This window comes from Lygodium microphyllum, chromosome 25, assembly GCF_053477565.2.
Source record: "Lygodium microphyllum isolate KBCC chromosome 25, Lygodium_microphyllum_v1.1.10, whole genome shotgun sequence".
NCBI lineage: Eukaryota > Viridiplantae > Streptophyta > Polypodiopsida > Schizaeales > Lygodiaceae > Lygodium > Lygodium microphyllum.
In genome coordinates, this window is record NC_141159.1 from 94,217,313 (window position 1) to 94,230,954 (window position 13,642).

Here is a 13,642-nt window from a genome sequence, read left to right on the forward strand (position 1 = left end):
GTCCGCTCATATGTGTTCTATCAATCATCCCTCAGTGTCATATTCTATGGTATCCATCTCTCCTTCGCTCTAGTCACTAGGGAACAATAGTCCTCATATTCATTATTAGAGCTATCTTCATCCTACTACTCGTCATCTCCTAAGTCTTGATTCGGCTCCTCCGTTTCATCAGTGACTAAGGTCCAATTGTACCTTAAGTTTAAGTCATGCACTTTGGTCCATCACCACTTACGTTCATCCAAGAGATCTTGGAGAGGTTTAAGGTTAGGGACTGGGTTGCCTGCTAGCCTATTTGTCAGGTGCCTTAGGATCTCAAGAAGTTCTCGCTTGTTGCTAGGGATATGGAATTTGATAGGGTTTGGTCGTTCATTTGAACTTTTAGCCATCATGAAAATCGGCACTGAAGGTTTATCTCTAGGCTTACCGATTGCTTTAGCAGCCTGCTCATACTCCTCTTGGTTCGATAATGGTAGATCAATAGTGGCTAGCATGTGCATCCAATCTGGTTCATCTTCCAGACAAGGGATATACTTAGTAAATGGTGCATAACTCTTTCTAATCTAGGCATCACCCTTTAACATGGCTGAGATGGCATCTAGATCGACTGGTGTTGTCTTCCAAGTGTTCATCTCTATCCTCACTGCCTCTATTCTATTGCCTAAGAAGATTAGACCATTACCCCAATCCTCTATGACATTGCGTATCCAGGGCCAGCCTAGTAGGATATCATAGTCCACCCCCTTCATGACTATAAAGTCAACAAAAGAATTAGACTCCCACGATCTTCAAGGGCCAGTTCTGTAGTACACCGAATGGCCTTATCTTCATTCCATTAGCTAACCTAACATTAAACCTGGAGTACTACGTGGCTAAGCACACTAACTCATGCCCACATATCTACAATTCCCTTTCTTGTGGTATCTCTAGAGCTAAGACCGGTAAGATAGTGTGATTTTCGTGCCTTCCCAGAAAGCATTGTCGTGCAAGGATTTGGGCATTGAGTGTACCATCAAACTCGATATTTGTGTCTCTGCATCATGTTCGTGCAAGTCAGCAACAGCTTACTCTTTCAAACCTTCAACCCACTGTTTCAACTCTTGCCACAACATCAAGTGCTGCCTAAGCAGGTCTCCTAGGCTTAGCGTCATAGGGGTGGTCACTAGTGCGGTGAGGAGGTTGCCAGCTGCTTTCTTTTCTCCAAATCCTACATTTCTAGGCCAATGCCCTTGACTGATTCACTGGCCCGTAGCATTCGGGCTCTGTCTAAGAGGCACTGCTTGTGGTGCAGTCGCATCTCTCGATTTTGGTCATGGTGGTGAGATTGGCATGGTTATGCTTGAGAGATCATCAATCTCATCTTCCAATATGGGCTAAGCATCTTTTAGGTGTTCTTGGGCCTCTTTCACCCACTCCTTCACTTTCTTGATGGCTTCGAGTTGGCGCTTTGGGTTGGGGTATTCCCCTACCTCCGCACTTCCCTTCTTAGCCGTCTTAGGAGCCGACATTTTTGCCTTTGCATCTATCATCTTTTTTCCAGTAGGCAACATTGTGGCATCCCCCATTTTTAGCATGACCTTTGCATCTGATTTCTTTCTCGTGCACCTACAACTCTTTTTTCCAATTGAGGTTACGTCTAAGTTACTAGGCTCTAGCAATGATATGTTGGCATGCTTCATCTGCGCACAAGTCATGAGGAGGATAGAGCTTGGAGGTGGAGGCTTGAGGATGCTTGAGCTTGTATCACAAATTATGGAGCTATCAATGTGCTTGAGGGAGGAGGCAACTCATTCGGGCATCAAGGTAAGCTCATTATACCCCGTTAGGATCGAAGGCGCATCGGCTAGGTGAGAGATAGTCATAGGTGCTCGCTTGAAACACTTGAACAATAAGCAGTCTGTGGGTCTTGGTGGTTCAGCTTGAGAGCTCCCAACATTTTGGTTTCATTGTCGGGACCAATAGATTCAAGCTGTGCACTTCAAATCGAGCGTTTTTGTGCTCTTTGTAGGTAGGAGATTTGGGAGTTTAATAGTCGAAGCAAGTAAGTGTTTTTTTTTGTTTTTGATAGTTAGGTAGGTAGAAAAAATCATTTTACTACTTTACTTTTGATTTTTATTGCATTTAGAGTAGGTAGGATCGAGAAAAGGAAGTGGAAAGCTTTAGGGTTGTTGCTGTAAAACAGGCCCAAACAAAGGTAGAGATCAAGAAAAAAGGGAAAAAAGAGTGCTTGAAAAAGGATTTATGCTACTAAGAGAGTGACTGGAGAGGTCATGCCTTAGTTGGAAGGGTTTATAACCCAAGAGGCCAAGGAAGAGATCATTTGCAACTGTTGCATTGAGAGAGAGAGAGAGAGAGAGAGAGAGACCTATTGCCCGCATTGGATTGATCGCTTCACCCATGTGTTTTTTGTGCATATAACTCTTCTCCTCTGTCTATAGCTTTGATTTGGAGGTGCATGCTACATGACATGACGTAAATCTTGTGATTTGGTCGATTTCTCGTTGTGTCAGCCAAAATCGCGTTGCGTTTAGCCCGTCTAAGTGACGGCAAACCCAGAAATCGATCCTCGACCCTCGTGTGTTTGGCCATTCGGCCCACTACCATTCAAATGTGCACCACTCAGCCCAACCCACTTGGACAAGCGGACATTCTTCCCGGCCAAATTAACCATTTAGACCAACTTGGCCTTTGGCCCACTTGACTCGGCCCTCGGCCGTTCAGCCATTCGGCCCTCGAACAACCACATTCGGATGGTCCGAGTTTGATATTTGGACCAATTGCATTTGACCCTCATCCATTCGGATGGGTCAAATCTGACATTCGGCCCTCGCAGTTCAAACCTTGTAGGCCAATTTGGGATTTTTTCACATTTTTTACCTAAAGACCTTGACTGACCCAGATCACTGCAGTGCAAAATGCTTAAAGCACCTTTCTGGCATGAGAAATAGGTAAATCAGTGAAACAATAGACTTAGAAGCGACTCTAGCTAACTAGTTAGTAGTCCAAGCTGCTAATAAGTAGCATCAAATTGAGTCATAGAACCCCAAATGGATCTTGATCAAGCTGAACAATGCATCACAAACCCTAGGACTAGTGAGAATGGTCAGAGACGAAACTTACAGCTTATCATGCCAAATCTGTTAATGAGAGGGCGAGAGCAGCATAGTCACTTTACCTTTGCACTTGTATTGTTTTCCTGCACTTGAAGTATGCCTAAGAAAAGCCGAAAGCCTGATTGAGCACAATGCATGGAAGAGAACACACGCACGCACACACACACACACACACACACACACACACACAGTGACTATAAATTGAGGATTGTTTGTAATTAACAAGGAACGCACTCAGACATAACCATAAAACAAACCCACCAGTAAGAGAAGACCCTAAGACATAGTCGGGTGATCAAAACCCCAAGTGTAGGACCAAGCGGAAGATGCAATAGGGAAGCCAGACACATCAAGGACAAACACCATTGGAGGAGTGGATCTACCTGATTTAATCAATCTCATCGACAACTTGGTGGAGAGAGAGACCACTAACATGGCAAAAACAAGTACTAACCACGGATGGAAAGAAGAGCTCGACCTAGGCTCTTGATGACTGAGATACATCGGCTAGTCGCCAATAACAATCTACATGCCCAGACAGACCACCATGGTAGGATATTCGAGGATGTCATAGCACACCTAGAAGAGGAGAGGAAACTGGGCGCGGGAAGCTGTGCAGGGCCTAGTGACCTACAATCAAGGAATAGCAAGTGAGGAGCTTGTGGTCGACAAAGCATGGAAGTGCACGAGATTCAGCAAATGCTAGCGCTAGCAAACAAGAATAGGATAGGCCCTGATGCCGAGAGGGAAAGAGAGTTGGAAGGAAATCTTCTGCTAAGTGAGCTTCTCATTAAGCGACTGCTAGACAACGCTTCCAGCACTACTGCAATGGCAACCTTGTTGCTTGTAGGATTAGGAGTTACCCCAGGGCTCCAAGCGCCAATCCAAAATCCCTATAGTCACGAAGCAGCTAGAAAAATGCCAGCCAGACAACGATCCCTATAGCTTTAGAGTAGGTCTGTGAATCCAACGACCTCACCGATCTTGCTAAGCAATCACAAGATTTCGGCCTATGCTTAGGCGATAAGGGAAGGACTTGGTACACCAGCCTAGATGCTTCAAAAAGCACAACGACTTCAATAACCTGAAGAATCTCTGATCATATGACTCATGAACATGAAACAGAGAGATAAGGAAGACATCAGGGACTATGTGACCCATGTGAGGAGTCTCTTTAAGAGAACCCTGATGAATGAATGACCCACAGAGAGAGGGGTGTCCACAGTCTTCATCAATGGGATACGAGGCGAAGAACTCTACAAGGCCTTGGCAGGTAACTCAAGCTTGCAGCGAGACACTCTAACCAGGCTCTTTGAAGAGGCCATTAGAGTGGATGACCAGCTCAAGGAGAGAAGCTCGAGGAGCTCAAGTCGAGAAGAGACTAACCCTCAAAACTCCAAGAAGCCCAAGTATCTAGGACAAGGGAAAGGGCGTTGATCCAAGTTAGGAACTAGCGGAGATGAAGATGGAGCTAGCCAAATTGTAAGAGATTATGAGAAGACCAACACGCCCTCGTGTTCAATGTGTGTATTATGGTGAAAACCACCTACCAGCCGAGTGTCAAGACCCTAAGTCCTGACCTTGTGCAAATTGCAGTAGATTTGGCCATGGTGCCATGCATTGCCGACTGCCAAGGAGACTTCCATATTCACAACCTTACAATCAGCCTTACCTAGAGAATAGGCCGCCAAACTTCTTTGGAAGGGGAGCCCTGTTGGATTTCTTGGCACCCAATGATGCTAAACCAACCATTCCTAGGATGGAGATAAACCCCACAGGAATACTTAAACCACGTGGACCCTATGTAACCTATCGACCAAGCGACACTCCGATCCACTATGTGGAGGAGCCGAATGACGAAGAACCTTTCGTGAACCCTTATGTCTTGTGTGATGATGAAGAGGGTAATCCGATCCTTATGGATTACAGACCAATATCAATGATGGTGTTAGGTAGAGGTAGAGGTAGAGGTGTAGGAGGGCAGACCCAAGAGTCGATGTCATATTGGACTTGCAGTCACCCAGGACATATCTCCTCGCGCTAGCCCGAGAGGGAGCAAGCCAACCACAACAAGGCAGATCTTAGATACGCAGAGTGTGGGATTACTCATCTCTTTATCGATTTTCCCAGACAAAAACCATCCTCTAGTTCAGCAATCATGCCTCTAGATCTTTTGTGTGCATACACAATTTCAAAACCACAAACATGGGATATACATTTGCATCTACTTCAATTTGCATACAATAATACACCACACACAACTACTCATAAAGCACCTCTTAAAATCATTTATGGACATAGATTGCCTACACCTGTCACATCATTGTCGAATAAAGTTAAAGCTGCTGATGATATTGCCAATACGCATGCTACTATTTTTGCTCAAGTTAAATATATGATTGCGAAAGCCAAGCAATCATACACTAAACAAGCTAATAAGAAAAGACAAGCCATGAGTTTCAATGTTGGTGATTATGTTTGGTTACGCATTGAAAAGAGAAGACTGAAAATTGTTGAGAAATACCCTGTTGTTAAATTAGCACCTAGGTTTGATGGACCTTTCAAAATAATTCACAAGATAAATGACTGCATTTAAATTAGAACTACCCAAACATTGGAAGATCCATAATACATTTCATATTAGTTTGTTATGACCTTTTAGAGGCCAATTATATGTCCATCGTGTTTATGAAAACCCTCATTTGTTAGAAGAAGAAAATAAAATCCTTGAACCTGAAACTATTCTAGACACTGACTTCATGACCACTAGAATTGGTCGTAGATATTCTAGATATTTGGTTAAGTTTAAAATCATCTTGTTGAAAAGGCCCAATGGATGTGCGCCCGCAATCTAAGTCCTTACACCTCACTGCTGACTCCACATTGAGCTAATAGCAACTGAGGACAATTGCTATCCCAACCCGAGTATGATGCCATGATGCATATTCCACGGTGGATTCCGTAAAACTATTTATTTGTCGGGGCTCGTACACAAGGAGGATTCTTGCAAGAAGTTGATGGGAACACCTGTCCTTTGCGAGCGTCAGATTAATTTAATGTGCACATAGGTGATTCCATAGCGAGTGATTCTGTAAAATACATATTAAATTAATGGACATTTACGAGTTTAGACTGTGCACTCGAATTAAATTAAGGTCAGGACAAAGTTCCAACCTATTTAATTATTTTGTAGCTAAAGACTGCTAGGTATTCACTTTTGTTGGATTTTATTTAATTATTTTCTAACAATTGTGAATGCTTCAGTTGATGTGTAGAGCAGGTGGCATTAGTGTTGAGTAGCACTGGGCGATGGTGTGAATCCAAATGCCTAGAAGAATTACTATGTTTGATGGGTGTGCACCTTATTCGTAAAGGCGTGGTGCCAATATTTATTTAAGTGCGCTTATTTATTAAAGCACTTGACAAAACATTTATTATCTTGTATGCCCATAGGCGCTCAGTTAAATATTTCATTATTTGATATTTGTATTTGGGCACAGCTTGCCGACTTTTGGACGCCCAAACGCCTTACTTTATATTTGGGCAAATACAAACGCAAGAGCAAAAGCATGCTATTTGTAAAGTGGGCTATTTTTTAGCTTGAAGATAAATAAATCTATAAATACATGCCTTGTGAAGCACTCACACAAGGCACGGGGGGAGATTGCACCCAATTTGTCTTTTTGGTCTCATGTCGTGCAAATTTACTTTTTGCTTTGTACTTGAAGGTTTATAGAGTTCTTTATTCTTAGGGACCTTCCGCATTCACTACGCACGCGTACAACATCCGATCTATGCACCAGTAGGTAACTAAGTCATCCCCTGTATTTGTGGCTAGGTCCGAGGCCAAGGTAAAGATAGATCTACTCTCATAGAAGGGTCTAAGGCCTGCAAGGAGGTTGAAATTTGGTTGGAATGAATAACTTATGAATTGATAACTACTTCGTGGATTGGTCAATATGGTGTTTAGCAGGCACTTGTGTGATGGGTTGGTCTTGGGGCTCAAGTGTTGCACTACTTTCTGCTTGTGGAGTAGTTGGGACACTAGGAGTGTGAGGTTGAGTTGTCTAAGGGCAGTTATTGTGGTTTTGGTTGATAGACTCATTGAGGATCTATGGGTTTGGTGCTTTTTGAGCTAATTGATTTCTCCTTCCTGTCTTGGTTACCATCTTGTGGAGATGGGCTAGAGGGCCTGGATTGAGGGGCACCCGTGCCGCTCATAGTCTCGGGCAACCAAATCCACTTGTTTCCTTTGTAGTTGCCTTGAGTGCGAAATAGGTATTTGGGCATCCATCGCGGCTTGACCATTCGACTCTTGAGGTTATTGAAGTTATTGTGTTTAGCATTGTCTAGACTAGTGTACCATGTCTGACCTTTGTCTCCTAGGCAAAGTCCAAAAGCTTATGTATGTTGAGTGAGGTCTGGAGTCTGTTCGCCTTGCACACTTGCTCAAATTGCTCCACAAAGCTATATGGGTCATTTTTGGGCAAATACTTGTCAAGTTGCTTAGTAACCACAAGTATCTTGGTCTCACTCTTAGAATTCAGGATGATTCCTAGGCTTGCTAGCAACGAAGTTACTAGGGCTGCTCTGCTCTGCTATTGTTTGTCTAAGAGGTGCTTCATGAGAAGCTCGCTCAGTGTAAGATCAACCTCAGGTGCTCTCTCCCTCTCAACGTTTGTTACTGTCCTATTTCGATTGGCAAGCGCTAAGATGCATTGTACTTCACACATTTCTATGTCTTGCCTTCGGTTTTGAGCCCATTGCTCTTGGTTTGTAGGAAGCTATGCCCTACAGCGCTTTCCTTGCCAACCTCCACTTTTCCTTGAGATCGGCTATGATTTCCTCGGCTAGTCTAACATGATGCTCCATTTTGGTTTACACATCATACTGGGTTATCATTTGTTGGATGTCGACTGGGAATTCTCCCCCAACTCAAGCTAGTCATTTTCAGGGTTGGTACTAGCTCCTAACATGTTGCCAGTTTCTTGAGCAACTAGAGTATCAACAATGTGTGATTGGGAATTCTCCCCCAACTCAAGCTAGTCATTTTCAGGGTTGGTACTAGCTCCTAACTTGTTGCCAGTTTCTTGAGCAACTAGAGTATCAACAATCACATTGATCAAGTCAAGTAGAGCTACATCCCTATTCGTTCATGTTGTTGTCACTCTTCCTAAGAGGCTTGATGATTCAAGTCTCTCAGTATTCAGTGATCAATGTCTTGGCCACTATTCTATGTCTAGGGATCTCCTCCTACTAATGGGTTCATTCAACTTATCTCATCTTGTGTGAATTCCCTATCATTTAAAACAATCCTCAATGTTACATACACTTAGATGCTAGTGGAGTGCTCCTCAATGTGCATTGTGAGAAATCGGGCTTTTAGCTTTTCTAATGCATGTCAAATGTTTAGTTGATGCAGTGTGCAAATTCAATGAAAACAATATAGTACACCACACAATTTTCCTGATCCTTTCGTGCAGGTGACAATCACTCTAGCTTGTTTGTTTTAGTCTTTGCAACGTTTTAGACATGTGATCTAAGGGGTAGTAGATTTGATCAGTTAGTCTAGGTCTCTATCAGGATGACACGTGGCTAAGGGTTGGTGACCGCGATCGTTCTCTAGATCGTTCGGTCAGGATTCGTGAGTCTAGTGACCCTATGCGCCGTTCTATGCGCCTAGAGGCCTACAGGGGTGTTGTGTAGCTTGGGCTCACGCTCTGCTTGCCGTGGGGTGAATCTAATTTGCCAAAATCTAGATTCTGCACAATTTGTCTGAGTGACAGTGTCCAAGTGTCTAACTCGAACAGTTCGAGTCCAAGTAAGCGGTTTGAGTGAATGGGCGCTCGACAATGTGAGGTCGAATGTTTGCACATCTAAGTGGACTTTTTTCGGAGTCCAAATTTGGTCGTCTGAGGCTAAGGTTAGCCATCCAAGTCTGAGTCTAGGACTTGGACTAGTATGGTTCATCCGAGCAGACTAAGGACTCAAATTGTCCGAGCTGTAGTGAGAATCGGACGATTGTAAATCCATCCAAGCGCAACGTCGAAAGTTTTAGAATGAGAAAAATTGTGGCAAAGCTCACAGGCGCCTTGACCAATCTCTCAACTATGATCCTAGAAGCAATTATCCAACACAAAGGCATACTCATAGCTTACATGTAGGGCTCGAAGGCACTATGGTGAATATCACCAAGCAAGAAATGGTTTCCAACCATGTAGCTCTCTCTCTCTCTCTCTCTCTCTCTCTCTCTCTCTCTCTCTCTCAACTCAAAAATGACAAATGAGCTGTCCCTCTGTCCTCTTGGCTTCTTAAACCCCTCTTTGCTTAGACTTTTACCTCCCCCTTCTTTCTCTTTGCCGTCTTAATGCCTTGAAGCTCTCTTTTCCCTCTTTTTTCTCTGTTTTGGGCCTCCTGTTACATTAGAAACCCTAGTGTGTGTTTCTCTTTTTTCCTTGTTTTTCCATTATCTAAATGCATCCAAATCACAAGCAATCACTTACACTAATACAACCTACTTACCTAAATCCGAAAAACCAAAAAACTTACTTGCAAAGAAAATTGAATACCTCTTCAATCCCCTCACTTTCTACCTATCTCAAGCACCGATTAAACCTTACTTTATGCTCGATTTGGAGTGCAGAAGTACTCAAAGCTTAAATCTGTTGATCCCAACAAATTGAACCAAAATGTGGAAGCTCCCACTCAACTACCAAGACCCACAAATCGCTTATTGTTTCAATCATTTCAAGCCAAGTGCAATGGCTACCTCTCATATAACCATGCACACTCTCACACCTACAAGTGTAGTGAGCTTACCTTCATACTCAATCGAGTTGTCTCCTTCCTCAAGCACTTCGATAGCTTTACGATATAAGATTCAAGCTCGATCCTCAAACTCCAAGCTCCATGCTCCATTGCCATGCATGAGTCAAGAGAAAAGAAGAGAAGAGAAGAGAAAAGAAAGAGAGAAGAAGATGGAGAGCTTCTCCACCACGATCCCTCACCCTCACACACACTCCCTCACACTTCCTCTCTCAAGCACAAGCACAAGCAAGCAAGAATAAGAAAAAGAGGAGAGCTAGTTTTGACCACACACAAGAATGAGCTTCTTCATTCCTTTTTGTGTTTTATACAAGCCCTAATCCCCTTTGGACGCCTATCCCTTTTTTATATGACTGGCTGATTTAGCCTAGGTCATCTTTTCCTATTCTCTTCCTATTTACATTATACCTTCATCCATGCCCATCTATACTAACAGATTGCACAAGGCAAAGCATGACACTCTTACAAAAATTTAGGATGTGCCTCTGCATTTAAAATGCACATTTCTTCTTTTGCAATTTCCCTAAACTTTCAATACTGTCCTTGCAATTTTGGCATTTTTTCCTTCTATTTCTTCAAACTACTCAATTGAAAATATGAGCTAAGACTAGGACATTGCAAGCATGTGCAAAGTGCGAGGTTCAACCACCAAGCTATCATGAAGTACTCTGCACTAATTTTAGTAACAATTAGGATACTCTCCATTTTAAGGTATAATTTACGTGACAATATGCTCTCTTTCTCTCTCTCTCTCTCTATCTCTCTCTCTATGCACACACAACCTGCAACAACTTATGGGCAAGACATAAATAATATAAAACATTTATAATAATGCATCAATAAAATAATAATACTATTATATACTATAAATTATTCAAACCTATTATTAACACAATATAATATGTTTTATAAAATATACTATCTACTATGCATTGTACTATATATTTTAATTGTGTTACATATACTATGAATATCTCATAAGCATACGTGCTCTACTCGTTATTTTTCTCCCCCTCTCTCTCTCTCTCTCTCTCTCTCTCTCTCTCTCTCTCTCATGCTTGGAGTGTATGATCATGTATGCATATACATGTGTGTATATATGCATTCACTTACTACAGCACATTGGATGGAAGACGCTAACCAACATTGCTAAACAAATTCTAGCTGGCCTTATTGGCATCATTTAATACAACACATTTGAGTCGAAGATGGACGCCTTGACACCTTCAAGTGATATCAGATTATAAACACACATAGTGTAACATCAGTTTAAAAGTATATTTCAAGGTTAGATGGGCTCTTCCCCTTGAAGGGAACTTTCAGAGCTTGGGAGAAATCCATGACTGAAGCAGCAGGGAGACTCTGATGAAGAGCAGAAACGAGCACAGCAATGGCAGATGAGCCTGCATCAGGCCATGCGAGTATCAGCCTCGCTTTCTTCTTCTGCAACTGGCGACGTGAGAGAACAGCAGCCGGAACTCCATCCACCAGGCTGCCGGAAGGATAATACGGTATGGAGCAGTGTCCGTTTTCTGATGTCCGCACCCGATCGGTCTCCAGCCTGAAGATAAGCCGTTCATCGGCAGATATCTTGCCCCGGAAATGTGCGCTCGGGACCGCCGCAAGCACCAGCACGTCCTCAGCCTCGATCGAATCGAGCAGCACCTTCGTCCAGGCATAGGCCCGCTCTGCAGGAACGGAGTACTGCACACTCGCTAGCACGACAGAATCGTCATCGTTCAAGGCATACAAGTAGCAAGCTCGGTCGGAGAGGGAAGGCTCAGAGGAGGAGGAGGAGGATTTCTTTTTCTGCACGGAAGGCACGGCGGCCTCAGGGAGCTCGATGGAGCCGATCACGCGCTTGTGAGGAAGGTAATGGAGGATATGGCAGCCAGCGGCAGCAGTGGACAGGAGGAGGAGGCCTGTGCGGAGCTTGCCGTCCTCGTCTTGCAGGGGTGCAGATGGAGACCAGGCGATGGAAGGCGGCGGCTGGGGCGGGCCCGAGAAGGCGAAGTTGCTGAGCTCATCGAAGTCGAAGCGCGAAGGCGGAGGGAGGTCCGTGAGAGGGTCTTGGATGCCCGCCATGGCCACCGCAGGTCAAGCTTACGCCATGGGCGCTGCGTAATTACCTGTGTTTCAACCCTAACCAAAACACGCACACTCTCTCTCTCGTGACTCCGTCTACCATGTTAAAAAGCCTAAATACTCAGCCTTGCATCCGAGCCTCTAACCAAACCTACCTGTGGAAAACAGCCTTCATTTCGAACCTTTGACCCAACCTACCTGGCCGTCTTCGGTTGCTTCCGAACCTAAGTTCAGACAAGAAAACCTTTAACCACATTATCGAAAACAGTATTCAGAATTCATTTTTGAACCTCAACATAACAATACTTTAACAAAAGCAGCCCACATGTGGAAACAAGAAGGAAAGCAATGTGAATCAAGCAAATCAAACAAGACTAGAAATAGACATTTTTGTTTGAACTTCTTGTGCTGTCTCGTCTATTCCTCGTCTCATGAGAATTCTAAGATGGAAACCCATGGTGTCGTGTCACATCTAAGGATCTCTATTATGCTTACCAAGTTGCCTAGGGCATTGCCTTAACACAACCACCCATGGAGCCACATCCAAGCATGTAGTTGGTCTCCTTTCCTCTTGGGAACTTCGTGCTAAATCTCTTTCATGTCCTTCACCAATCTAGAACTATCTCAATCCCTGAGACTACCTTGTCTCTCCATCACGAGGCCCTCACCATGGCAAACTCTCTACGTAATAGAACATGCAACAGTATTGTGGTAACCCATTGTTCAATGGTATTTCAACGCAATATGTCCAAATTGATTCTAGTCTCCCTATGTAACAGACGCTAAAGCAAGGACAGTCATATGCAAGCTAGTACAACCTTGGTCCCATGAAGTTTCCAAAAGATTTCAAAATATTTTAGAATATTCAAGACGATTCTAAGATAGTTCTAGACAATCCTTTGGAAAGTTCTAAAATAGGCTTACATCAACATTGCTTATGTCATCGCATATGTCAATAATGCTTATACTTAACCTCCTCAATTCTAGTATAAATAGGGGTCTTGGGCTACAAGCCCTTTAGTCTTGCCAACCCAAGAATGTACATATTCTAGAATGAGAGACTTCTTCATTTCTGCAAGATATTCAATGCTTTTTGGGATTTGCAAATTATTATAGAAACTCTATTAAGGATTACTCTGATATTGGTGCCCCTCTAACCAACCTATTCTAAATGAGTCACATTCATCTTTAGCCATGAAGTTCATTGTTGAACTATCTTCTTCCAGAGGGTATGATATTTTGGTGGTGGTTGATTGATTCACAGAAATCACATACTTTATCTCAACAACCAAGAGGATATCAAGGCTCTTCCTAGAACAAGTATATTGGCACCATAGGTTACTGATGATATTGTCTGTGATTATGGCCCCCAATTTGTATTTGGGTTTTGGAGGAGCCTCATTAAACTTTTGGGAGTAGAAGTGAATCTTTCTTCAACCAATCACCCATAGAGTGATGGACAAATAGAAAGAGTGAATCAAGTCTTGGAATAATACCTCAGATACACAATTAACTATCATCAAGACAATTGGATGGATATGTTACCCCTTGTTGAGTTTGCATACAATATTTCCAAACAAATTGTCCCTAGTGAGGAGAGAACAAGAAAAAAGTGACAAAGT

At 43.2% G+C, this 13,642-nt stretch overlaps 1 protein-coding gene across 1 annotated transcript; it reads right to left on the reverse strand.

Moving 5' to 3' along the window:
- Nucleotides 1-11,152: 11,152 nt before the first annotated feature.
- LOC148014512 (uncharacterized) lies at nt 11,153-12,120 on the reverse strand. The gene has a single exon (XM_087666655.1). It carries the CDS (start codon nt 12,018-12,020, stop codon nt 11,205-11,207), a length of 816 nt encoding a protein of 271 aa, XP_087522781.1. The 5' UTR covers nt 12,021-12,120; the 3' UTR covers nt 11,153-11,204.
- Nucleotides 12,121-13,642: the final 1,522 nt, after the last annotated feature.